Raw genomic sequence first — 24,097 nt, 5'->3', positions numbered from 1 at the left:
GGGTTCAGGTCCCCCTGGACCAGCCATGCTCGTACGCGTCTCTGCATTCCCAGCCCAGGAGCCTTGAATCCGAGGCCTCCAGTGGAGGTACCTGGTACTTCCCAGGTGCCTGCCCTGAGACTTATGGGCTGCTCTGGCTGAGGCCCTTTTCCCCATGCTGACTGGGTATTTTTCTACTCCTGCTCTCTCCTCCTTACCCTCAATCCTCTGGGCTCATAAAAAGGCAGGAGCCTTTTGTTTGGGTAGTGGGATACTTCTCCTGTCATCTGACCCCTGCCTGGTGCTGTTTCATGGGGGAAAAACAGAACACTGGGATGCTGGCATCTTTGCCTCTTGCCTTCACTGTTGCAGTGAATGAATAAGGTCTCGAGTGTTACTTTCAGATTGGCTTGTTGTCCTCATTGACCATCTCAGCACCTGGAAGCTCAACTGGAGTTGGTAGAACTTTTGTGGATGATATTTTTAAAAGGTTTATTTATTTATTTGAGAGAGGGAAAGAGAGAGAGGGAGCAAGTGCAGGGTTGGGGAGGAGCAGAGGGAGAGGGAGAGGGAGAGAGAATCCTCAAGCCGACTCCCCACTGAGCACGGAGCGTGATGCAGGGCTCGATCCCATGACCCTGAGATCACGACCTGAGCCAAAATCAAGAGTCAGATGCTTCACCGACTGAGCCACCCAGGCACCCCTGGATGATTCTTAATGTAGATTCTTATCAACGAAGGCAAGAACTGCTACCTGGGGATGTGTGTGTACACACACTTGTGTGTGATATTCATCCACTCCTGTATTGAACAAATATTATTGACATGTATGTGCCGGGCACAGAGGAGACTGGTAATACAAATCTGAACAAGGCAAGAAAGGGCTCTGCCTACATGGAGGTGACATTCTATGGGGAGACTGCAACCAGTGAATAAATATACACAATAATTATGGATTGTGGTTGTATCTTGGAGAGAATAAGCAGGATTTTGTTAAAGTGATTGATGAAGGCAAGCTTCTCTAGGTTCGGTAGATGGAGAAGCTTTTCTAAGGATGTGTTATTGATACAGCATCTGGGGGTTGAGAAGAAATCAGCCCCATGAAGAGGGTGGGAAAATGTGTTCCATTTAGAGGGACCAACAGGTACAGGGACTATGAGGTGGGAAAATGCATGGCGTGTTCTAAGAATTCAGAAAGCCGTGCTGCCCTCGTTGTTACGTATTTTGAATGTTATGCCTGAGTGAGATCTCTGTAGCCCTTCCAGAATTTATAAATGCTTCGTTTTATTTTTGTGTGTATTTATACCCTTTCCAGTCCTCAAAAGAATTGAGGGGACTGATGAAATTTAAAAACTTTGAACAAAAGAGTGGAGGGAATGGGACAATGGGAAAATAAAGCCATGAAGAGTATAATTACTTCAGAAGAAGATTAATAACTGAAAGGGAATTGAAAGGGAAAAGCTTGGCTTGAGGAATGAATCAGGTCAGGGTCAGACTGTGTCCCCCAAGGGCAGTGTCTGGCTCTTAGCAGGTCAGTAGTTGGTGGTTGAATGAATACACTATTAGCGCAGACGTGTTCTCATAAATCTAGGCTTTGGCATGAAACTCTCAGGAGGAAGTACTTTGGGTTTGGGGGCTCGAGGGGGCAGGCGTAAATGTGACCTGGCCTACTTTGTAAACCTGAACTTGTGTTAGAGCAGGCCACTTACATGCAAGTACAGGTACCGAGGGACCCCTTCTTGCCAGTGAAATGCCAACACAGTGTAGAGAGAACAAGAGGATAGAGGGAGAAGTAGAAAGAAGAGGAATGTATGGAGACCATTAAAATATGAGTTTAAAGACTTCCGGAAGGAATTTCTTGGGTTCTTTCTTTTTTTTTTTTTTAATTTTTTTATTGTTATGTTAATCCCCATACATTACATCATTAGTTTTAGATGTAGTATTCTATGATTCATTGTTTGTGCATAACACCCAGTGCTCCATGTAGAACGTGCCCTCCTCAATACCCATCAACAGGCTAACCCATCCTCCCACCCCCCTCCCCTCTAGAACCCTCAGTTTGTTTTTCAGAGTCCATCATCTCTCATGGTTCGTCTACCCCTCCGATTTCCCCCCCTTCATTTTTCCCCTCCTGCTACCTTCTTTTTTTTTTTTCTTAACATATATTGCATTATTTGTTTCAGAGGTACAGATCTGAGATTCAACAGTCTTGCACAATTCACAGCGCTTACCAGAGCACATACCCTCCCCAGTGTCTATCACCCAGTCACCCCATCCCTCCCACCCCACCCCCGACTCCAGCAACCCTCAGTTTGTTTCCTGAGATTAAGAATTCTTCATATCAGTGAGGTCATATGATACATGTCTTTCTCTGTTTGACTTATTTCGCTCAGCGTATACCCTCCAGTTCCATCCACGTCATTGCAAATGGCAAGATCTCATTCCTTTTGATGGCTGCATAATATTCCATTGTATATATATACCACATCTTCTTTATCCAGTCATCTGTCGATGGACATCTTGGCTCTTTCCACAGTTTGGCTATTGTGGACATTGCTGCTATAAACATCGGGGTGCACGTACATTTTCGGATCCCTACTTTTGTATCTTTGGGGTAAATACCCAGTAGTGCAATTGCTGGATCATATGGTAGCTCTATTTTCAACTTTTTGAGGAACCTCCATACTGTTTTCCAGAGTGGCTGCACCAGCTTGCATTCCCACCAACAGTGTAGGAGGGTTCCCCTTTCTCCGCATCCCCGCCAACATCTGTTGTTTCCTGAATTGTTAATTTTAGCCATTCTGACTGGTGTGAGGTGGTATCTCATTGAGGTTTTGATTTATATTTCCCTGATGCCGAGTGATGTTGAGCACTTTTTCATGTGTCTGTTGGCCGTTTGGATGTCTTCTTTGGAGAAATGTGTGTTCATGTCTTCTGCCCATTTCTTGATTGGATTCTTTGTTCTTTGGGTGTTGAGTTTGATAAGTTCTTTATAGATTTTGGATACTAGCCCTTTATCTGTTATGTCATTTGTAAATATCTTCTCCCATTCCGTCGGTTGTCTTTTGGTTTTGTTGACTCTTTCCTTTGCTGTGCAGAAGCTTTTTATCTTGATGAAGTCCCAATAGTTCATTTTTGCCTTTGCTTCCCTTGTCTTTGGGGATGTTTCTAGGAAGAAGTTGCTGCGGCTGAGGTGGAAGAGGTTGCTGCCTGTGTTCTCCTTTAGGAATTTGATGGACTCCTGTCTCACATTGAGGTCTTTCAACCATTTTGAGTCTATTTTTGTGTGTGGTGTAAGGAAATGGTCCAGTTTCATTCTTCTGCATGTGGCTATCCAATTTTCCCAACACCATTTGTTGAAGAGACTGTCTTTCCTGCTTTGTCAAAGATGAGTTGACCATAGAGTTGAGGGTCCATTTCTGGGCTCTCTATTCTGTTCCATTGATCTATGTGCCTGTTTTTGTGCCAGTACCATACTGTCTTGATGATGACAGCTTTGTAATAGAACTGGAAGTCTGGAATTGTGATGCCGCCAGCTTTGCTTTTCTTTTTCAACATTCCTCTGACTATGCGGGGTCTTTTCTGGTTCCATACAAATTTTAGGATTATTTGTTCCATTTCTTTGAAAAAAGTGGATGGTATTTTGATGGGGATTGCATTGAATGTGTAGATTGCTCTAGGTAGCATTAACATCTTCACAATATTTGTTCTTCCAATCCATGAGCATGGAACGCTTTTCCATTTCTTTGTGTCTTCCTCAATTTCTTTCATGAGTATTTTATAGTTTTCTGAGTACAGATCCTTTGCCTCTTTGGTTAGATTTATTCCTAGGTATCTTACGGTTTTGGGTGCAATTGTAAATGAGATCGACTCCTTAATTTCTCTTTCTTCTGTCTTGTTGTTGGTGTATAGGAATGCCACTGAATTCTGTGCATTGATTTTATTTCCTGCCACTTTACTGAATTCCTGTATGAGTTCTAGCAGTTTTGGGGTGGAGTCTTTGGGGTTTTCCACATAAAGTATCATATCATCTGCAAAGAGTGAGAGTTTGACTTCTTCTTTGCCAATTTGGATGCCTTTTATTTCTTTTTGTTGTCTGATTGCTGTGGCTAGGACTTCTAATACTATGTTGAATAGCAGTGGTGATAGTGGACATCCTTGCCGCGTTCCTGACCTTAGGGGGAAAGCTCTCAGATTTTCCCCATTGAGAATGATATTTGCTGTAGGTTTTTCATAGATGGCTTTTATGATATTGAGGTATGTACCCTCTATCCCTATACTCTGAAGGGTTTTGATCAAGAAAGGATGCTGTACTTTGTCAGATGCTTTTCCTGCATCTATTGAGAGGATCATGTGGTTCTTGTTCTTTCTTTTGTTAATGTATTGTATCACGTTGATTGATTTGCGGATGTTGAACCAACCTTGCAGCCCAGGGATAAATCCCACTTGGTCGTGGTGAATAATCCTTTTAATGTACTGTTGGATCCTATTGGCTAGTATTTTGGTGAGAATTTTTGCATCCATGTTCATCAGGGATATTGGTCTGTAGTTCTCCTTTTTGATGGGGTCTTTGTCTGGTTTTGGGATCAAGGTAATGCTGGCCTCATAAAATGAGTTTGGAAGTTTTCCTTCCATTTCTATTTTTTGGAACAGTTTCAGAAGAATAGGTATTAATTCTTCTTGAAGTGTTTGGTAGAATTCCCCTGGGAAGCCATCTGGCCCTGGGCTTTTGTTTTTTGGGAGATTTTTGATGACTGCTTCAATTTCCTTAGTGGTTATAGGTCTGTTCAGGTTTTCTATTTCTTTCTGGTTCAGTTTTGGTAGTTGATACATCTCTAGGAATACATCCATTTCTTCCAGGTTATCTAATTTGCTGGCATAGAGTTGCTCATAATATGTTCTTATAATTGTTTGTATTTCTTTGGTGTTGGTTGTGATCTCTCCTCTTTCATTCATGATTTTGTTGATTTGGGTCATTTTTCTTTTCTTTTTGATAAGTCTGGCCAGGGGTTTATCAATCTTGTTAATTCTTTCAAAGAACCAGCTCCTAGTTTCGTTGATCTGTTCTACTGTTCTTTTAGTTTCTATTTCATTGATTTCTGCTCTGATCTTTATGATTTCTCTTCTCCTGCTGGGTTTAGGCTTTATTTGCTGTTCTTTCTCCAGCTCCTTTAGGTGTAGGGTTAGGTTGTGTACTTGAGACCTTTCTTGTTTCTTGAGAAAGGCTTGTATTGCTATATACTTTCCTCTTAGGACTGCCTTTGCTGCATCCCAAAGATTTTGAATACTTGTGTTTTCATTTTCATTTGTTGCCATGAATTTTTTTAATTCTTCTTTAATTTCCTGGTTGACCCATTCATTCTTCAGTAGGATGCTCTTTAGCCTCCATGTATTTGAGTTCTTTCCAACTTTCCTCTTGTGATTGAGTTCTAGTTTCAAAGCATTGTGGTCTGAAAATAGGCAGGAAATGATCCCAGTCTTTTGGTATCGGTTGAGACCTGATTTATGACCTAGGATGTGATCTATTCTGGAGAATGTTCCATGGGCACTAGAGAAGAACGTGTATTCCATTGCTTTGGGATGGAATGTTCTGAATATGTCTGTGAAGTCCATTTGGTCCAGTGTGTCATTTAAAGTCTTTATTTCCTTGTTGATCTTTTGCTTAGACGATCTGTCCATTTCAGTGAAGTCCCCCATTATTATTGTATTGTTGTCAATGTGTTTCTTTGCTTTTGTTATTAATTGCCTTATATAATTGGCTGCTCCCGTGTTAGGGGCATAGATATTTACAATTGTTAGATCTTCTTGTTGAATAGATCCTTTAAGTAGGATATAGTGTCCTTCATCATCTCTTATTACAGTCTTTGGTTTAAAATCTAATTTGTCTGATAGAAGGATTGCCACCCCAGCTTTCTTTTGGTGTCCATTAGCATGGTAAATGGTTTTCCACCCCCTCACTTTCAATCTGGGGGTGTCTTTGGGTCTAAAATGAGTCTCTTGCAGACAGCATATCGATGGGTCTTGTTTTTTAATCCAATCTGATAGCCTGTGTCTTTTGATTGGGGCATTGAGCCCATTTACATTCAGGGTAACTATTGAAAGATAGGAATTTAGTGCCATTGTATTGCCTGTAAGGTGACTGTTACTGTATATTGTCTGTGTTCCTTTCTGGTCTATGTTGCTTTTAGGCTCTCTCTTTGCTTAGAGGACCCCTTTCAAGATTTCTTGTAGGGCTGGTTTCGTGTTTGCAAATTCCTTTAGTTTTTGTTTGTCCTGGAAGCTTTTTATCTCTCCTTCAATTTTCAATGACAGCCTAACTGGATATAGTATTCTTGGCTGCATATTTTTCTCATTTAGTGCTCTGAATATATCCTGCCAGTCCTTCCTGGCCTGCCAGGTCTCTGTGGATAGGTCTGTTGCCAATCTAATGTTCCTACCATTGTAGGTTACATATCTCTTCTCCCGAGCTGCTTTCAGGATTTTCTCTTTGTCTCTGAGACTCGTAAGTTTTACTAGTAGATGTTGGGGTGTTGACCTATTTTATTGATTTTGAGAGGGGTTCTCTGTGCCTCCTGGATTTTGATGCCTGTTTCCTTCCCCAAATTAGGGAAGTTCTCTGCTATAATTTGCTCCATTATACCTTCTGCCCCTCTCTCTCTTTCTTCTTCTTCTGGGATCCCAATTATTCTAATGTTGTTTCGTCTTATGGTATCGCTTATCTCTCGAATTCTGCCCTCGTGATCCAGTAGTTGTTTATTTCTCTTTTTCTCAGCTTCTTTATTTTCCATCATTTGGTCTTCTATATCACTGATTCTCTCTTCTGCCTCATTTATCCTAGCAGTTAGCGCCCCCATATTTGATTGCACGTCATTAATAGCCTTTTTGATTTCTACTTGGTTAGATTTTAGTTCTTTTACTTCTCCAGAAAGGGTTTCTCTAATAACTTCCATGCTTTTTTCAAGCCCAGCTAGTATCTTTAAAGTGATGATTCTGAACTGTAGATCTGACATCATACTAATGTGATCAAATATGATCAGGCTGGTATATAGATCAGTGCCACACACTAGATTTTGGGTGTATTTTGGTCTGTTAGAAGAAAGTGCCTCCCAAAATTTTAAAGAAAGAAAAACTTATATATGTACAAAAATAAGGGTTGATATGATGAAGGGATGGAATGTGACTGTAAAGATGGAAATTATAAAAAATTTTATAAAAGGAATTGATAAGAAGTTGTTTGAAAAAGAAAGAAGAGGATTAAAAAAAAGAAAAAAAAAGGGAGAGAATGTGATCAGGCAGGGGAGTAGAAAAAAACATACACTAGATATTTAGGGTATATTTTGATCTGTTAGAAGAAACGATCTCAAAATTTTGAAGAGAGAACAACTTATATATATATGCCAAAAATACGGGTAACTACTATGAAGGGATAGAATATGACTCTAAAAATGAAAAATAAAAATGTTTTTTAAAAAAGGGATTGATAAGACGTTGGTTGAAAAAGGGAAAAAGAAAAATTCAAAAAAAAAAAAAGACAGTTAAAAAAAAATAACTTTGAAAGACTAAAGAATCATGGTAGAAAAGTCATGAATTCTATGTGCAGTATTCCCCTATCGCTGGAGTTCTGCCATTCTCATTGATCGGTAAACTTGGTCTTGGCTGGCTGTTCTCCTGATCTTCTGGGGGAGGGGCCTGTTGCTGTGGTTCCCAAATGTCTTTGCCGGAGGCAGAATTGCCTCGCCCTTACCCCGTCCCGGCTAAGTAATCTGCTCGGGTTTGCTCTCCCGGGCTTTTGTTCCCTGCGAGCTTTCCGTACAGTTTTGGAGGCGGAGAGTGAAAATGGCGGCCTCCCAATCTCTGCCCTGGAGGAGCCGAGAACTCGGGGCCCCGCTCCTCAGTGAGCCCCCAGAGAAAAGCAGTCAGTCACTCCCGTCTCCCCGGTCTCCGGCCGCACTCTGTGCTCACCCGGCCTGTGACCGTGCGTTTCTATCTCTGGCACCCGACCCCGGGTGGAGTCTCCAAACCCAACGGATCCCTGTGGTGCACTCCTGCTTGGCTCCTCCTGGGGGAGGAAGGTGAGTCTCCCCGGATCTGCCGCTTGTTGGGTCCCTGCTGGAGGAGCAGGGGCCCGACTCTGCTGCGGATCACAGTTTATGGCAACCCTGAGCTGAGAGCCTGCGCCTGGGCTCCGTCTCTGCAGCTGGCTTCCCTGCTCCAATACCTGGGAGCTCTGCCACACTCAGGCACCCCCGGTCTTTCTGTGACCCCGAGGGTCCTGAGACCACACTGTCCCACGAGGGTTCCACCCCCCACTTAGCCACTGGAGTGACATCCCTCAGTGGAGCAGACTTCTAAAAGTTCCGATTTTGTGCTCCACGGCTCTATCCTTGCCAGAAGCGGCTGATGGAGGCCCCTCCCCTGCCGTCTATCCTTCTTGGGTTCTTTCAAGAAGGAACCAGTTGGTCCTGGAATCCCCAAAAATAGATTGTATGGTGTCAGAATTAAGAGCATGGCTTTGGAATTAATAGAGCTTGCTTTGAAAGCATCTCTTCCTCAGGATGTGATCCTGAATGAGTTATGTTACCTCTGTGAACCTTGGTGTCATCTTCTGTAAAATGGAGATATAATACCATTTAGTTCACAAGGTTATTCTGAGGATTATATGAAGTAAACCATATGCACCTGGGACACAGTTAGTGTTTAATAAATGGTAACAAGGTGGTTGGGGAAGTAGAAATATCAAGGCCTTGATAAAGAGGCCAAATGTGGATTAGGAGAGGGAGACATAGTTCTGGTGAAACCTCTTTTGAATGGAAGGAAATCAGCAAGAAGCCTGTTGTGGCCAGTAGAATGACCATCATTTTCTTTCTTTGCTCTCTGATTTGGCCACAATGGGAAGATAAGCAAGGAAGGTTGGTACCTGAGGAATCTCTGAAATGGGAGAGGCACCATCTAAAGATGGGAGAGCTGAGTTGAGCATGAGTGGTGCTTCCTGGCCAGAGCAGATAAGTGGTTAGAGGTTAGGAGCTGGGAATGGGCTCTGGGCGCCCTGATGGGTGGAACAAGTAGATTTCCATTAGAGGAGAAAAAGGTGGTCTAGATTTAGTTACACTGTGCTTTTTTTTTTTTTTTTAAGATTTTATTTATTATTTGAGAGAGAGAGCAAGAGTGAGAGGCAGAGGGAGAAGCAGACTCCCCGCTGAGCAGGGAGCCTGACACTGGGCTCGATCCCAGGACCCCGAGATCAGGACCTGAGCCGAAAGGCAGAAGCCCAACTGACTGAGCCACCCAGGCGCCCCTACACTGTACTTTCTAATGTGTTCAGTGACAAGAGTGTAAGTCTGCAATTTTCTGTTGTTCTTGAACATCAGGAGTTTAGCTTCTGACATAAAAGTTAAAATTACACACACACACACCTTTTCCCTCTGGGGAGAGAGGGCCATAGTTTGGGATTACTGCTCCTCCTTATCACTAATTAACTCGTTTATCACTTTCTAGTATATTTCCTGAAGTGAGTAACAAAATAGTTTGTGCCATTTTTATTTCTTAACTAAATGAACAAATATTAAGTGCCTACCTTGAGCCAGAACCTTGTGTTCTAGGCGGTGAGCAAGTCCCTGCGCTCAAGGCACTTGCAATGCAATAAGGATGATAGACAGCAAAACCAGCAAATAAGTGCTTCCTGCTCAGAAGAAGAGAAAGCAAAGACGGTAGAAAGAGATGGCAGAGTGCAGCACGGCTTTTGTTGGAGAGGACAGGGAAGGCCTCTCGGAAAAGGGACTTAAGTCTGGGAAAGCATATTCTCGGGAGAGGGAAGAGCAAGTGCAAAGACCCTCAGGCAGGACCGTGCTTGGCGTCAATGAGGAACAGCAAGAGCATCAGTGTGGGTCAAGGGGAGTGAGTGAGGGGAAAGTGGAGGGCTGTTTGTCTCCTGCTGGGAGTGATCCAGTAGAGGGCTATGTAGAGATGCAGGAGAGTGTGTGTGTTTAGGGGGTGAAATTGCAGACGTAAAGCCCTTGAGCAGGCAGGAGGGGCAGATTCCGCGTGTGGGGAGGAGGGGGGCAGGCAGGGGAACATTGGAGAACAGACAGCTTCTCCACAGCCATGGGAGACAAGGCAGGTGTGTGGGCACACATGCAGGGAGGTTTGTGGATTAGGAAGATGAGCGAATTCAGCGAATTCATCCGGAGAAGGGAAGAGGAAGGAGGAGGTTTGAGGAGCATCGAGAATGTGTAAAATAATTCCTAGGAGAGTAAAAGAGGGAATACAGTGAAACACTGTGCCAATATAGAAAAAACACAATTCTCCGTTGTCTGGGGGTAGAGAGAAGCATCTTCCTTTACCTGGTCAGACCTGACTCACAGGCAGGCGTGAGCCAGGGGGACACGTTTCTCTAGCCAAGGCCAAATCTCTGAGGTGCCCACAGATTCGCGGCTTCTTGCTGCTGCAGGACAGCTACTGCCCCTCCCCCCGGACTCCCCCTTCCCGCCCCCACCTCCCACCCCCCAGCATCCCTCCCGGGTTTCCTGTCTTGGCTTCACCACTTAGGCAAGCTGCTCGACCTCTTTGAGCCTCTGCCTCCTTATCTGTAAAAGGGCCAAATGATTGAACTCATCTTAATAGATTTATCATGAAAGTCCAGTCACCATGTGCCAAGTGCAAGGTGCTCTGTCTGGTGGGTGGATGTTTCCTTTTGTCATCACCACCATCAATGTAGCTTCTTCTGTGACTGCGGCTGCAAGATGGGTCTCTAGCAGCACACTCCGCCTGTGCCTGTCACTGCTGCCTCTGTGGTCCCCGACTGCAGGGGCCGGAAGAATCAGCTGAGGGGCTTGCTAAAAATTCCGATTCTTCCCCCCACCAGAGACACAGCCTTGATATAGGGATTCAGGACCTGAAATCTGCATTTTAAACAAACAACCCGGGGGTCGAATGTTCTCCACGTCAGGGCTCCATTTATGGATGATGATCTCATTGAATTTTCACAGCCACTACATACAATTGGAGGATTAGCCCATTTTAACAAAGGGAAAAAGGACCTAAAGGGAAACTAAATAAGTCAACCAATATATAAAGGTTATCTATGTATCTATCTATGTATCTATCTATCCATCCAAGTAGGATTTAAACCCCAAGATTTTACTCCAAAATGTATCTCTTTGATATGAGTTAAAAGCAAAAAACCCCCCAGAATTTGGCTTGGAGGGACACAGTTTTCTAGTAATAAATGTAAATTTTGCAGACATTTTCTAATTTGCCTTAAAAAAAAATACCTGGAATCAAGCTTGAGTCCTATGGATCTCTCCAGTCCTTGCCTCCAGGAGCCCCGCACGCTAAAGATGCGTGCTCTGCCCACCGTGGGGTGAAATCTGTTGGGGGCCCCGTAGAGCTGGGCACTCTCCTGGGCTGTGTAATGGCCCTTCACCCATCTGTCAGATGTACAGGTCTGCAGGAAACGGGCAGAACTGCCTGTCTTAATCATTGGTGACCATGCTGATGTGCTTGTGGGCCTCTCAGAAGGGACGATGTTCTGAACAAGGTCTGGGAAGGAGCAATCTTAAGTTTGGAATGGGTGCACTCCAGAATGTTCTCCACATCAGGGCTCCAGCTGGCTTGGGTTGGGGCACTTGAGACAGTGCCTTTAAGGCACATGGCCTCAGGAACCTTGGCGAGTGATGGCTGGGAGGAAGGTTCAGGGTGGCATGAATGTGCTAATACATCATGGGGCTGTTGGCAGCCGAGTGTGGTTCGAGGCTGCCGTTGCTGGGTTTTCTGAGCCTGCCATGAGGGCGTGCATCCACGCGTCCGTCAGACAGGGTGCTTTCCCGAGCTGGGTCTCTTTCCCAGGTCATGGGCAGGTGTGTGGAAAGTTACGTAAGTGCTGTTTCAGTGCGGCCTCACCTTCCATCCAAGTGTAGGACGGAGCTCTTTGATGGAGCTTGCAGCTGGATCAGGATGGAAGGCGTTCTGGCTGGGAGAAACATCACCAGACCGCATACGGGTCCTGGTTCCGGCCCGTCCTGGCTGTGAGGTTTGAGGTGAGGCACTTCACCTCTCTGAGCCTTCCCTTCTTCGCCTTTAAGTTTTGAATACCTTGATATAAGCCTGAGAGTGTTGTGAAGATTAAGCAAAGTAAAGCATGGCATGCCTCTCCTGGGTTTAAATATCCCCAGGCTAGCTTGATTCCAGCACCTTTTGGTATTATGTGGTGTTTGAGCTACTTCTCTTCTCTCTTGCTACATTTCTTTAGGGCCAGGGGCCAACTCTTAGTGTTTGTTTGCTTGTTTTTATCTCCGAATCCAAATTAGTGCTCTACAGATTGTAAGCAATTCTAAGAAGTTGAATAAATGAATGAGGGTTCACACAATAAAATTATATTAGGGAGCACTGCTGTAATCAACCTCTAGTTTCTTAGAACAATATAGTTTTATACTGTGGATTGAGATGGGAAGCATTATATATGAGAGATTTTCAGTTAAGGAGAATCATCAACAATGTTAGGAACTAGGAGAGACTTTTTTCCATCCTTCTGAAAAAGCATAGGTTCTTTCGTGGGTCTCTGAAACATTGGCTTATCTTCCAGGGCCTTCCAACCTTAGATCTAAACTCTGTCTTGTTATTTATTTGAACAGTTCTGTCCCCTTTCCTTCTAGCCCCTTCTGTTATATTTGCTATCTCTCATATGACTAGGCTAATAATAGTCTTGACACAATTCAGAGCATGCGTCCCTTGTCCTTATTTCCAAGATAAGTCCCTTGTCCTTGTCTTTTAGTATTCTCATCTCTGTCTGGAATACAGAGTAGGTGACCAGCACAGGTTTGTCGCACGGATGGGTGAATAATCGAACACAAGCGTGAAAGAATCCTCTGTTCTCTCTGTCCTCCTCTTCTCTGACTTCTCTCAGTTTTGGTCCTGTTTTATTTATTTATGGCTATTTTTAAAATACTGGACCTCAGATGCAGAGTTGGATTATGGATTATTCACAACCCTCAGTTTATGACATGCTTTTATCATTGGTCCTTGCGTCGTCTGCTTTAATGTATGTGTGGATGGATGGATTTTAAATAATATAACAAGCCCCCATGTACTTGCCACCAAAACCAGATTAGGGCCTTGATAATAACTTATGTCTAACCATATGGTTTCCTCACTTCCCATCCCTCTGTTTCTCACAGTCTGGTGTAGCCATCATCCTGAATCCTTTATTAATCTTTCCTTTGCTTTCCTTTTTTTTTTTTTTTAAGATTTTTATTTATTTATTTGACAGAGAGAGGCACAGCGAGAGAGGGAACACAAACAGGGGGAGTGGGAGAGGGAGAAGCAGGCTTCCCCCTGAGCAGGGAGCCTGATGTGGGGCTCGAACCCAGGACCCTGGGATCATGACCTGAGCTGAAGGCAGACGCTCAACGACTGAGCCACCCAGGTGCCCTCTTTGCTTTCCTTTTTATATAGTTTTATTATATCTATCTATCTTCCTAAAAAGTGTTTCTCATTTTGATTGCTCTTAACTTTATATCATGCTCCCCCCATTTGTTATATTGCTAAGATTCATCCATATTCTTTCATGTTGTAAAATATATTCATTTATTCATTTTGGTCATTTATTCATCCATTGCGGGAATATACTGCCATGATTCATTCACATTGATGGGGCTGGGTCATTAGGTTATTCCCAGGATTTTGCTCTTGTGAACAATGCATCTATGAATATTCTTGAACATGATGTCATCAAGTTGTGTCAGAGTTTATGGGTTATGAGCTTGAAGGTAGAATTACTGGGTCATAGGAAATGTGAATTTTCAAAGTTATAAGATAATGCCAAAATAGCTTCCAAAGTCTCTACACCAATTCATACTCCTACCACATCCTTTCCAGTGCTAGTTATCCTCAAATTTTGAACTTGGGCCTTTTGAATGGATATAAAAGAGTATTACACTGTGGTCTACCCTGATCACTAATGATGGTGAGAGTGAACATTTCTTTGAATGTTTATGGATGTATGTGTTTCCTCTTCTGTAAAATGCCCATTCCTACTTTTACCCTTTTTTCTGTTGATCTGTTTATACTTTCCTTATTGATCTGCAGAAGTTTGGTATGTATTTCTGACGAGAATTCTTTGTTGATCTTATGTTCTTTGTTTAGGTATTGATTCTTATGTAACAACACCCCAAAACTTGGGCTGATTGGGCTCAGCTGGGTGGTTCTTCTGCCCCATGTGGTGTCAGCTGGAATAACTCAGTTGTACTCAGTAGGTGCCTACGTAGGACTGGGGGATCCAAGAAGGCTTCACTAATGTGTCTGGTGTCTCGGTGCTCTTCCATGCATCCACACCATTTGGTTAGCATGGGCTTTCTCATAGCATGGTGATTTGGGGGTAGCTGGACTTTTTACCTGGAGGCTGGCTTGCAAGAAGCAGACTCTGCCAATCCTTTTAAAGCCTCTGCTCAAAAACTCCAGAATGATACTTCTGCAAATAATAAAGCCAGTCTGGATTCAAGAGGAGAGAATAACCTCCAGGGAGAATAGCCTCCACTTCTTGATAAGTGAGGTGGTGGACACACACATGGAGAAGGAATTGATGGCAGCCATCATGAGACACTGTCTGCCACTTGTATGCCGTGAATATCTTCCAGTTTGTAACTTTTCTTTCTACTTCTTTAAGGTGAACCAATATTCTTTTTTTAAAATTTTTATTATTTTAAAATTTTATATTATTTTATTTTATATCAGAGAGAGAGAATGTGTGAGAGAGTGGGTGGGGGAGGGGCAGAGGGAGAGAGAGAATCTTAAGCAGGCTCCAAGCCCAGCATGGAGCCCAATGTGGGGCTCGATCTCACGACCCTGAGATCATGAGCTGAGCCAAAATCAGGAGTCGAACACTTAACCAGCTGAGCCACCCACGTGCCCCTAAGGTGAACCAACATTCTTAATTTTGATCTATCTCTTCTTTTGTAACCAATGCTTTCTTGTTTAAGAAATCTTTCCTAGCTCCACATTCTAAAAGATATTCCCTGATATTTTGCACTAATTGGTTTTAAAGTTTATTTCTGACATTAAGTCCTTAATTCATCTGAAGCTGATTTTTGTCTGTGGCTTGAGTAGGAATTTGATTTTATTGTTTTCTATTGGATATGGATTAGCTTTTCCCACTGACCTGATGTACCACCTCTGTTATATACTAAGGTTTCCAAAATGCGTGGGCCTGTTTGGGGCTCTTTTCTGTCCTGTAGGGCTGTTTCTCTCATCTTGCTCTGTTTTAATTATGACAGCTTCATAATAAGCCCTGATACCTTGAAGGGCAAGTTTCATCCTTCCTGGTCTTCCTGTTCAGCAATATCCTGGCTTTTCTTGGTTCTTTACTAGTCCATATAACTTTTAGAATTATCGTGCTCCAAGAGAATCTCTATTGAGATTTTTATTGGACTTTTTTTTTTTTTAAGATTTTATTTATTTATTTATTTGAGAGAGAGAAAGAGAGAGAGAAATAGCATGAGAGGGGAGAGGGTCAGAGGGAGAAGCAGGCTCCCTGCCGAGTGGGGAGCCCGATGTGGGACTTGATCCCAGGACCCTGGGATCATGACCTGAGCCGAAGGCAGTCGCTTAACCAACTGAGCCACCCAGGTGCCCGAGATTTTTATTGGACTTGTATTGACTTTATAGATCAACTTTGGGGGAGAATTGATAAGTTTTTTTATATTATCCTACCCAAGAAAACAGTCATTTCATTTGTTTAGATTTTAGAGATTCTTTTAATTAATTTTGTTTCTTAAATTCCCTATATGAGTGAAATCATATGGTATTTGTCTTTCTCTGTCTGACATATTTCACTTAGCATAATACCCTGTAGGTCCATCCATGTTGTTGCAAATGACAAGATCTTGTTCTTCTTTGTGGCTGAGAAACATTCCATTGTATATACATACATTCCACATCTTCTTTATCCATTCATCTATTGATGGACATCTGAGTGGCTTCCATATCTTGGCTATTGTAAATAATGCTGTAATAAGCTCAGGGGTGCATATATCTTTTCACATTAGTGGGTTTTTTTTCTTTGGATAGATACCCAGTAGTGGAATTACTGAATCATATGATAATCCTATTTTTAATTTCTTGAGGAACCTCCATACTGTTTTCCAAAGTGGCTACACCAATTTGCATACCCACCAACAGTGCATGAGGGTCCCTTTTTCTCCACATCCGCGCCAACACTTGGATTTCTAGTCTTTTTGAGTCTAACCATTCTGACGGGGTGCTGGTGGTGACATTTCTCTTCACTCCCTCCCCTCCCAGTCTAGATAGCCAGGCACTTTTGGGAACCAGTGGGAACCCTCTCCACTTATCTTGCTAACACCATGTGCCCCACCCTTGTGTTCCCCTGCAGATGTGTCCCATCCACACTACCCCATTTGGCATGTGTCCCTCCAAAGCCACTTCTGCCCTGACACACCCTGCAAACAACCTGAGCAGGGACCAGCACCACTCCAAAGTGACTCCTGCCCTGGGGAGGGGGGAAGATAACCACACACACCGATGCATCTGCAGTCCCAGCAGCCGCTCCTTATAACTAGCAGCAGAGAGAGAGCACCCTGGTCATCAGTGTGACTACGGCCTCACAGACAGACGGGGGCAGGCAGCTGGTGTGACTGAGTGCGCTGCCCACCAACAAAAACCTCTCAGGGGACATCACAGGAAGCATGTCCTGCAGTTCGGTGTGATCGCAATCCCGGCAGATGGACTGACAGCAGACATCTGGTCTGACGGCTGACACTGCCCACCTAGGAGCCTGCAGCATCCCCAGATAGGCCTCCTACCAGCACAGGGACCAAGCCCTGCCCGGCATGCCCCCAACAGGCAAAGCAGGCCATTGCAGCTGACTGGACTGAAGACAGATGTGGTTCAGCTGCAACAGGAGGCTGCATGTAGCCCCCCGTAGGAGACATCCCTGCAGCACCTGGTTCTGGTGAACGGGGGTATTGCACTATAGGGCACCACAGGACCTCTTCTTCTTAGACCAATGGCAGGGAAGAATGTATGTTACTGACTATCCACAATGTCTAATAAACCGGAGTAGATAGTAGCTGCTAGATGGGGAGGAGAGTTACAAGGTGGTGGTTGACATACTATTTCTGGGGCCCCAGGCTTGGGTCTTGGTTCTTACTATTTACAGTTGGGTGATTCTTGGGAAAATTACTTATTCACTGTGTTTCCTCAGCTGTAAAATAGAGGTGATGGCCTTAGGGTGCAAATGTGAAGTACATGGTGCCCGGTGCATAATCGGTGCTCTATAAATCCTCACTTTATTTGTTAATGTAATTATTTGAAAATTGAGAATCACCGAAACAACACAAAAAGCAACATTTCTATTCCTTATATCTTCATTATGGAGATGAAGATAAATGTAGATCATAAGCAGCCACATCCTTGGAAGAGATTTGCTTCTAACTACATGTAAATCTTCTAACCTTGGAGGAGCAATAATATAATTCCCTTATCAAATAATTAAATTGGTAAAATTCCCTCTGGGAAAGAATGGGAAAAATAAAGATCATTGAAAGGAAAAAAATCCATAAATGTTTAGATGTCTTAGCTTAGTTATTACACTTTATTATGATAAAATTTTTATAGAAAGAACCCCCCCCTTTTTTTTTAAGAATTGCTGATGGGATCATTCTTTTATTGGGCTTCTAGGTGGTGTGAGGAAATGTGCTGGCTGAAGTGTGGTGACAAGCAGGACACAAGCATGGTCTCTGATCTCAGGAACTCAGGGGGCTGCTTAGCCCAATGTGCGGCTTCTGAGTTACATAAGTCTCTTTATAGAATGTCAAGAGATAAAGTTGTACATAATATGTCTCCACGTACGAGAGACTCCTCAGTTACACACTCGATGGAAACATTTGGTTTTCACATTTGGTTACACACCAGGATCAAATTTATCTTTGAACACTTAATTAACTTTCAAGAGGCTTGCCAGGGACAGATCTACCATCGTGTCACAGAACATTCCTGGGAAGACTGTGGCTATAAGTTTGCTTCTTTAAACGCCCTCCTAGATGGTGGTGATGCTCTGAGGTAATTTAATTGGGGAGCAAAGCAGTTCAGTGTGTGAAGCCCACGGCTGGTTAAGCATGATCTTTTGACCCAGTTAAAATGTAATCAATATATAGGTAAGGCTTTTTAGGCGGTAATGGCTGTAAAATTCTGCATCGCAAACAAAACAAAACAATAAAGAATTTGCCTACCAAGAAGAATAATTCAGTAAGAAGATGAGATGATATCAGTAGCATCAGAATTTAGTAAAGATGATGATACCAAATAGATATCACTCCAGGTGAAAATGGATTCTCATTTATCTATGGGGTTAACTCTCAACTTCTCACTTTGGTATCCTCAGCCAAGACATGATCTCCCCACTTACCTTTCAAGCCTAGTTTTCGATTACTTACGCTGTTGATAAACTGGACCAACTGGCCTCCGTGCCTTTGCTCATGCCTGTGCCTCCCCCTGGAACCCCTTCCCTGTTTGCTGGTCACTGACAGTTACCAGAGCCCTGTCTGTCCATCCTCACCGGCGACTTAATCCCACCTCTTGCACCCTGTTTCCTGAGCCCGGGGCATACGTATCACCTGAGACCCGGGCCTCTATACTCTTGCCGTATCCCGCTTTCCTTACTGTTATTTGTCTCCTTATCGCCTCCACTGGGACCGCGGACGGGGATTCTCTTTGTATCCTAGTGCCTGACCCGGAAATTGCAGAGGAAAACGTAAAGAGTAAAAAGGATTTGCTGAAGGAAAACATCTTTGCATCTCAGGTACAACAGGTTCTTCTTAAAATGTCATATAGGACGAGGAAATCATAGCTGTTACACATGAGAGATAAATATGATATGTGTCCTAGAAACATTATAAACAGAGGTATAAACAGGTGATACGGTTTAAGATTAAGTGAAAAAGAAAAAGCCTTACTACTGTCTTCAGAATACATTATGATCAATGTCAACAGCTGACATCTCTAAGCTGTGTAAAGTGGTCTCTTGTTTCAGTTAGCTCTTTACTAAATTGATAGGAAAAATTACTTGAAAATAAAAAAAGAGCTTTTTTTTTTTTTTTTTTCCCTTCTCCAGGGCCAGTTCTGTGACTATTGCAATTCTGAGGACCCCAGGAAAGCACATCCAGTCACCAACGCAGTTGATGGATCCGAGCGATGGTGGCAAAGTCCTCCTCTCTCCTCGGGCACACAGTACAACAAAGTCAATGTCACCTTGGATCTAGGGCAGGTGAGTGATGCTTCCAACCGGAAAGGGGGAAGGTAGTTTGGATCATTGTTTCTGTGGTTATTTCTGAAATAATAATAATTATATTAAAAACCAAACATCAGTTTTAATTCTCTAATCGTTGTGAAGCCTGTTACATTAATATTTGCATTCCTCCAGTTCAGCCTGTCATGATGCAGACACCCATACCTGTTTATCAAGAGTTAAAAATAGTCAAAAATAGTTTTACTGGCAAAGATATTATTACTATTATTTAGATTTTATTTATTTGACAGAGAGAGGCACAGCGAGAGAGGGAACACAAGCAGGGGGAGTGGGAGAGGGAGAAGCAGGCTTCCTGCCAAGCAGGGAGCCCGATGAGGGGCTCGATCCCAGGACCCTGGGATCATGACCTGAGCCAAAGGCGGACGCTTAACGACTGAACCACCCAGGCACCCCTATTATTATTATTTTTTATTATGATAAAGTACACACGACATAAAATGTACCATCTTGGAACTAGAGGGTATTATGCTAAGCGAAATAAGTCAATTAGGGAAAGATAAGTATCATATGATCTCACCGATATGAGGAATTTGAGAAACAAGACAGAGGACCATAGGGGAAGGGAGGAAAAAATGAAACAAGATGAAACCAGAGAGGGAGACAAACCATAAGAGACTCTTAATCTCAGGAAACAAACTGAGGGTTGCTGGAGTGGTGGGGTGTGGGAGAGATGGAGTGGCTGGGTGATGGACTTTGGGGAGGGTATGTGCTATGGTGAGCGCTGTGAATTGTGTAAGACTGATGAATCACAGACCTGTACCTCTGAAACAAATAATACATTATATGTTAAAAAAAAAAAAAAAGAAGATAGCAGGAAGGGAAAAATGAAGGGGGGGAATTGGAGGGGGAGATGAACCATGAGAGACTATGGACTCTGAGAAACAAACTGAGGGTTTGGAGGGGTGATGGGTTAGCCTAGTGATGGATATTAAGGAGGGCATGTATTGCACGGAGCACTGGGTGTTATACGCAAACAACGAATCATGGAACACTACATCAAAAACTAGTGATATACTGTATGGTGACTAACATAACATAATAAAATAAAATTTAAAAAAAGTACCATCTTAGACATTTTATTTTTATTTTTTAAAAAGATTTTATTTATTTATTTAAAGAGAACATGAGTGGGGGGAGGGGCAGAGGGAGAGAGAGAATCTCAAGCCGACTCCGTGCTGAACGTGGAGCCCGACATGGGGTTTGATCCCATAACCCTGAGATCATGACCTGAGCTGAAATCAAGAGTCGGACACTTAACCGACTGAGTCACCCAGGTGCTCCCCATCTTAGACATGTTTAAGTGTATAGTTCGGTAGCCTTAAGTTCACATTGTCGTGCAACCAGTCACGAGAACTCTTTTTCATCTTGCAAAACTGGCACTCTGTGCCCATTAAACGACAACTCCTTATTCTCCTTTGTCCCCAGCCCCAGGCAACCATCATTCTACTCTTTCTGTGAATTGGGCGACCCTAGACACCTCATAGAAGTGGAATCCTACAGTATCTGTCCTTTGTGACTGGCTTACTTCACTTAGTGTCTCCAGGGTTCCTCTGTATCGCAGCATGTGTCTGAATTTCCTTCCTTTTTAAGCCTAAATAACGTTCCATTGTATGTATGCCTCACATTTATTTTTATTTATTTATTTATTTTTTTAAAGATTTTATTTATTCATTTGAGACACAGAGATACAGAGAGAGAGAGAGAGAGAGAGCATGAGCAGGGAGAGAGACAGAGGGAGAAGGAGAAGCAGGCTCCCTGCTGAGCCAGGAGCCCGATGCGGGGCTCGATCCCAGGACCCTGGGATCATGACCTGAGCCGAAGGCAGATGCTTAACCATCTGAGCCACCCAGGCGCCCCCGCCTCACATTTATTTATCTCGTCATCTGTCAAGCGACACTTGAGTTGCTTCCATGTTTTGGCTCTTGTGAGTAATGCTGCTATGAACATGGGTATGACTAAGATATTTTTATGGCATTCTCTTTCCCGGAAATCCTGATTCTATGAACACTGACTACCATAGTTTTTGGCTTTGTTTGACTAGCTCGTGCACAAGAAAACCCAACTTTAGACCTGTCCTCCTGTGGTATGCTAAAATGGCCCCTGGGATGCCTTCCTCTTAAGTGTACATGCCCAGCGTGATCCCCTCTGTTTCCAGTGTGGTGAGACTATGATAGAAGTCACTCCCTTGGTAAGGTGGCATTACATGACAAAAATGAAGGGATTTTGCTCATGTGTTTAAGGTCTCAAGTCAGTTGATCAACAGGGAGATTATCTTGGAGGATTTCTCCCTAATTAGGGGGGCTCTTAAAAGGGACTGAGCCCTACCGGAAGGAAGAGATCTGAAGCATGAGAAAATTTCCCACTGACCTTGAAGGGGAAAACTACCATATTATAAACTACCTATGGAGATGGCCACACGGCAAGGATTTAAGAATGGGTTCTAAAAGCAGAGAGCAGCCTCAGCCAACAGCTAGGAAAAAAGCAGGAACCTCAATCCTACAACCATAAGAAACTGGATTCTGGGGCACCTGGGTGGCTCAGTTGGTTAAGTGACTGCCTTCGGCTCAGGTCATGATCCTGGAGTCCCAGGATCAAGTCCCACATCGGGCTCCCTGCTCAGCAGAGGGTCTGCTTCTCCCTCTGCCCTCTTCCCTCTCGTGCTCTCTGTCTCTCATTCTCTCTCTCTCAAATAAATAAAATCTTTAAAAAAAAAAAAAAGAAAGAAATTGGATTCTGCCAACAACATGTGCAAACTTGGAAGTGGGTCTTTCCAGGCATCTGGCGAAAGCCTGATTGCAGCCACCATGGCCAGACTCCCGAAATACAGAACTGAAAGATCATAAAGGGCTTTGTTTTAAGCCACTAAATTTGTGTTCATTTGTTAAGCAGCAATAGAAAAACGAATGCACCTTCTTTCCTCTTTCAGACTAGGGAGTGCTTTCTATCTGTTTCACCCTATTCCTTCAACAAGTATTTATTTGTTGACTATTCTATATGTCAGGCACTATTCTAGGTATTTATGTTACATAAAAGAACAAAGAGATGGAGATTCTTTCCCTCGTGGGAGACAGCCAACAAAAATATATATCAGTAAATATAATATGTTAGAAGCTGATAGCAGCTATGGAAAAAATGAAAAAGTAGATCAGGGTAAGAGGATCATGAGGCCCAGGACAAGGGGGGTTTGCAGTTTTAGGTAGGATGGTCAGGAGAGAGCTTATTGAACAAAGACTAGAAGCGGGTAAAGGCATTCATCATGCAGATATCAGTCACCCAGACAAGGGAACAGCTCTGCAAAGTCTCTAAGGTGGGAGCTTGTCTGAGCAGCATCTCCTCATTTCTCCCACTCCCTAGCTCCTGCTAATCACCAATCTACCCTCTGTCTCCACGAGTTCAACTTCTCTCTTTTTGGAATATTGATGATATTGTTAGATCTTTTATTATTGTTCCACAGGTCCCTGAGGCTCTGTTCATTTATTTTTTTCAGTTGCTTTTCTCTCTGTTTTTCAGATTAGGTAATTGTATTGTTCTATCTTGAAATTCCATGATTCCTTTCTCTTTCATATTTGTTCTCCTATCTAGCCCATTTAGTGAGTTTTAAATTTTAATTATTGTATTTTTTTCAGTTATGTAATTACCACTTGTTTTTTTTTTTTTTAAATCTTCTATTCCTTGGCTGAGATTTTAAATATTTTAATTTACTTCAAGAATATTTATACTTACTCACTGAAACATTTTGCTACTTTAACGTTTTGGTCAGATAATTCTATCATCTGTTTCATCATCTCATGTTGGGGTCTGTTGATTGTTTTTTCTCATTCAAGTTGTTATTTTCCCCTGGTTTTTGGTATGATGAGTGATTTCCAGTTGTGTTCTGGACATTTTAGATATTATATTAGGAGACTCTAAATCCTATTTAAGTCTCCCAACTTAGCAGATGGTCACCCTGTTTAGGTTTAATATGTAGGTTCTGGCCTACTTTTGCAGCTTGTGGTTCCAGTGACAATTTTGTTTTCAGAGCTGGTGCATACTATCTAGTTTGCTGTGTTCATCTGGTTTCTGGGCTCCTGCTTGGTTCCCATTAGTGCTGCTGCCTCTGGAGCCAGAATGAACTTCTCCTTATCCAGTGACACTTAGTAGGGGTTGAGACACACTGGACCTTCAGGGCAGAGAGTGCTTCCCCAGTGCATTGTCTGAGGCTGCCTCATGCAGGTGAAGCTCCTACTGAAATAGACATTTGGAAATCAATGGCACATAGATTGTGTTAACCTACGAGACTGCATGAGAGTGAGAAGAGAAGAGGATCTAAAGCTGAGCCATAGGCTCTCCAATATTAAGAAGTCCTGGAAAAGAGAAGGAACCATAAAGAAGACTGGTGTGGAATGACAGATGGGAGGAAAACAACTAAGAGAGTGTGGTGTCCTAAAGCTAGGTGAAGTATATCAAAAGGGAGGCTGTCTTATAGCTCTGTAATACAAAGACAAAGAGCCTAATTTTAAAAAATGGTCAAAGGATCTGAATAGACAGTTCTCCAAAGAAGATACACGAATGGCCAAAAAGCATATGAAAAGATGCTCAATATCATTAGCCATCAGGGAAATGTAAGTTTAAACCACAATGAGATACCACTTTACACTCAGTTGGGTGGCTATAATCAAAGAGATAGGTAATACAAGTATTGCTGAGGCTCTGGAGAGATTGGAACTCTAATACATTGTTAATGTCAAAATAAAATGGCATAGCTGCTTTGGAAAACAGTTTGGTAGTTCCTGGGTGGCTCAGTTGGTTAAGCGTCTGCTTTCA

General features: G+C 43.0%; 1 protein-coding gene across 2 annotated transcripts in view; it reads left to right on the top strand.

Moving 5' to 3' along the window:
- The window catches only part of LAMA3 (laminin subunit alpha 3), a 267,772-nt gene that overhangs the window by 14,932 nt on the left and 228,743 nt on the right, over positions 1 to 24,097 (top strand). For both annotated transcript variants that reach the window (XM_054510344.2, XM_045886917.3), the window contains exon 2: positions 19,100 to 19,252. In XM_054510344.2, the coding sequence (XP_054366319.1) occupies positions 19,100 to 19,252 (153 nt within the window). The remainder of the gene's footprint in view (positions 1 to 19,099; positions 19,253 to 24,097) is intronic.

This window comes from Mirounga angustirostris, unplaced genomic scaffold (assembly GCF_029215605.1).
Source record: "Mirounga angustirostris isolate CCGP_5_RB_7025 unplaced genomic scaffold, mMirAng1.0.hap1 SCAF_14, whole genome shotgun sequence".
Lineage (NCBI taxonomy): Eukaryota > Metazoa > Chordata > Mammalia > Carnivora > Phocidae > Mirounga > Mirounga angustirostris.
Note: the sequence above shows the minus strand (reverse complement) of the source record. Positions and strands in the feature narration are given on the sequence as shown.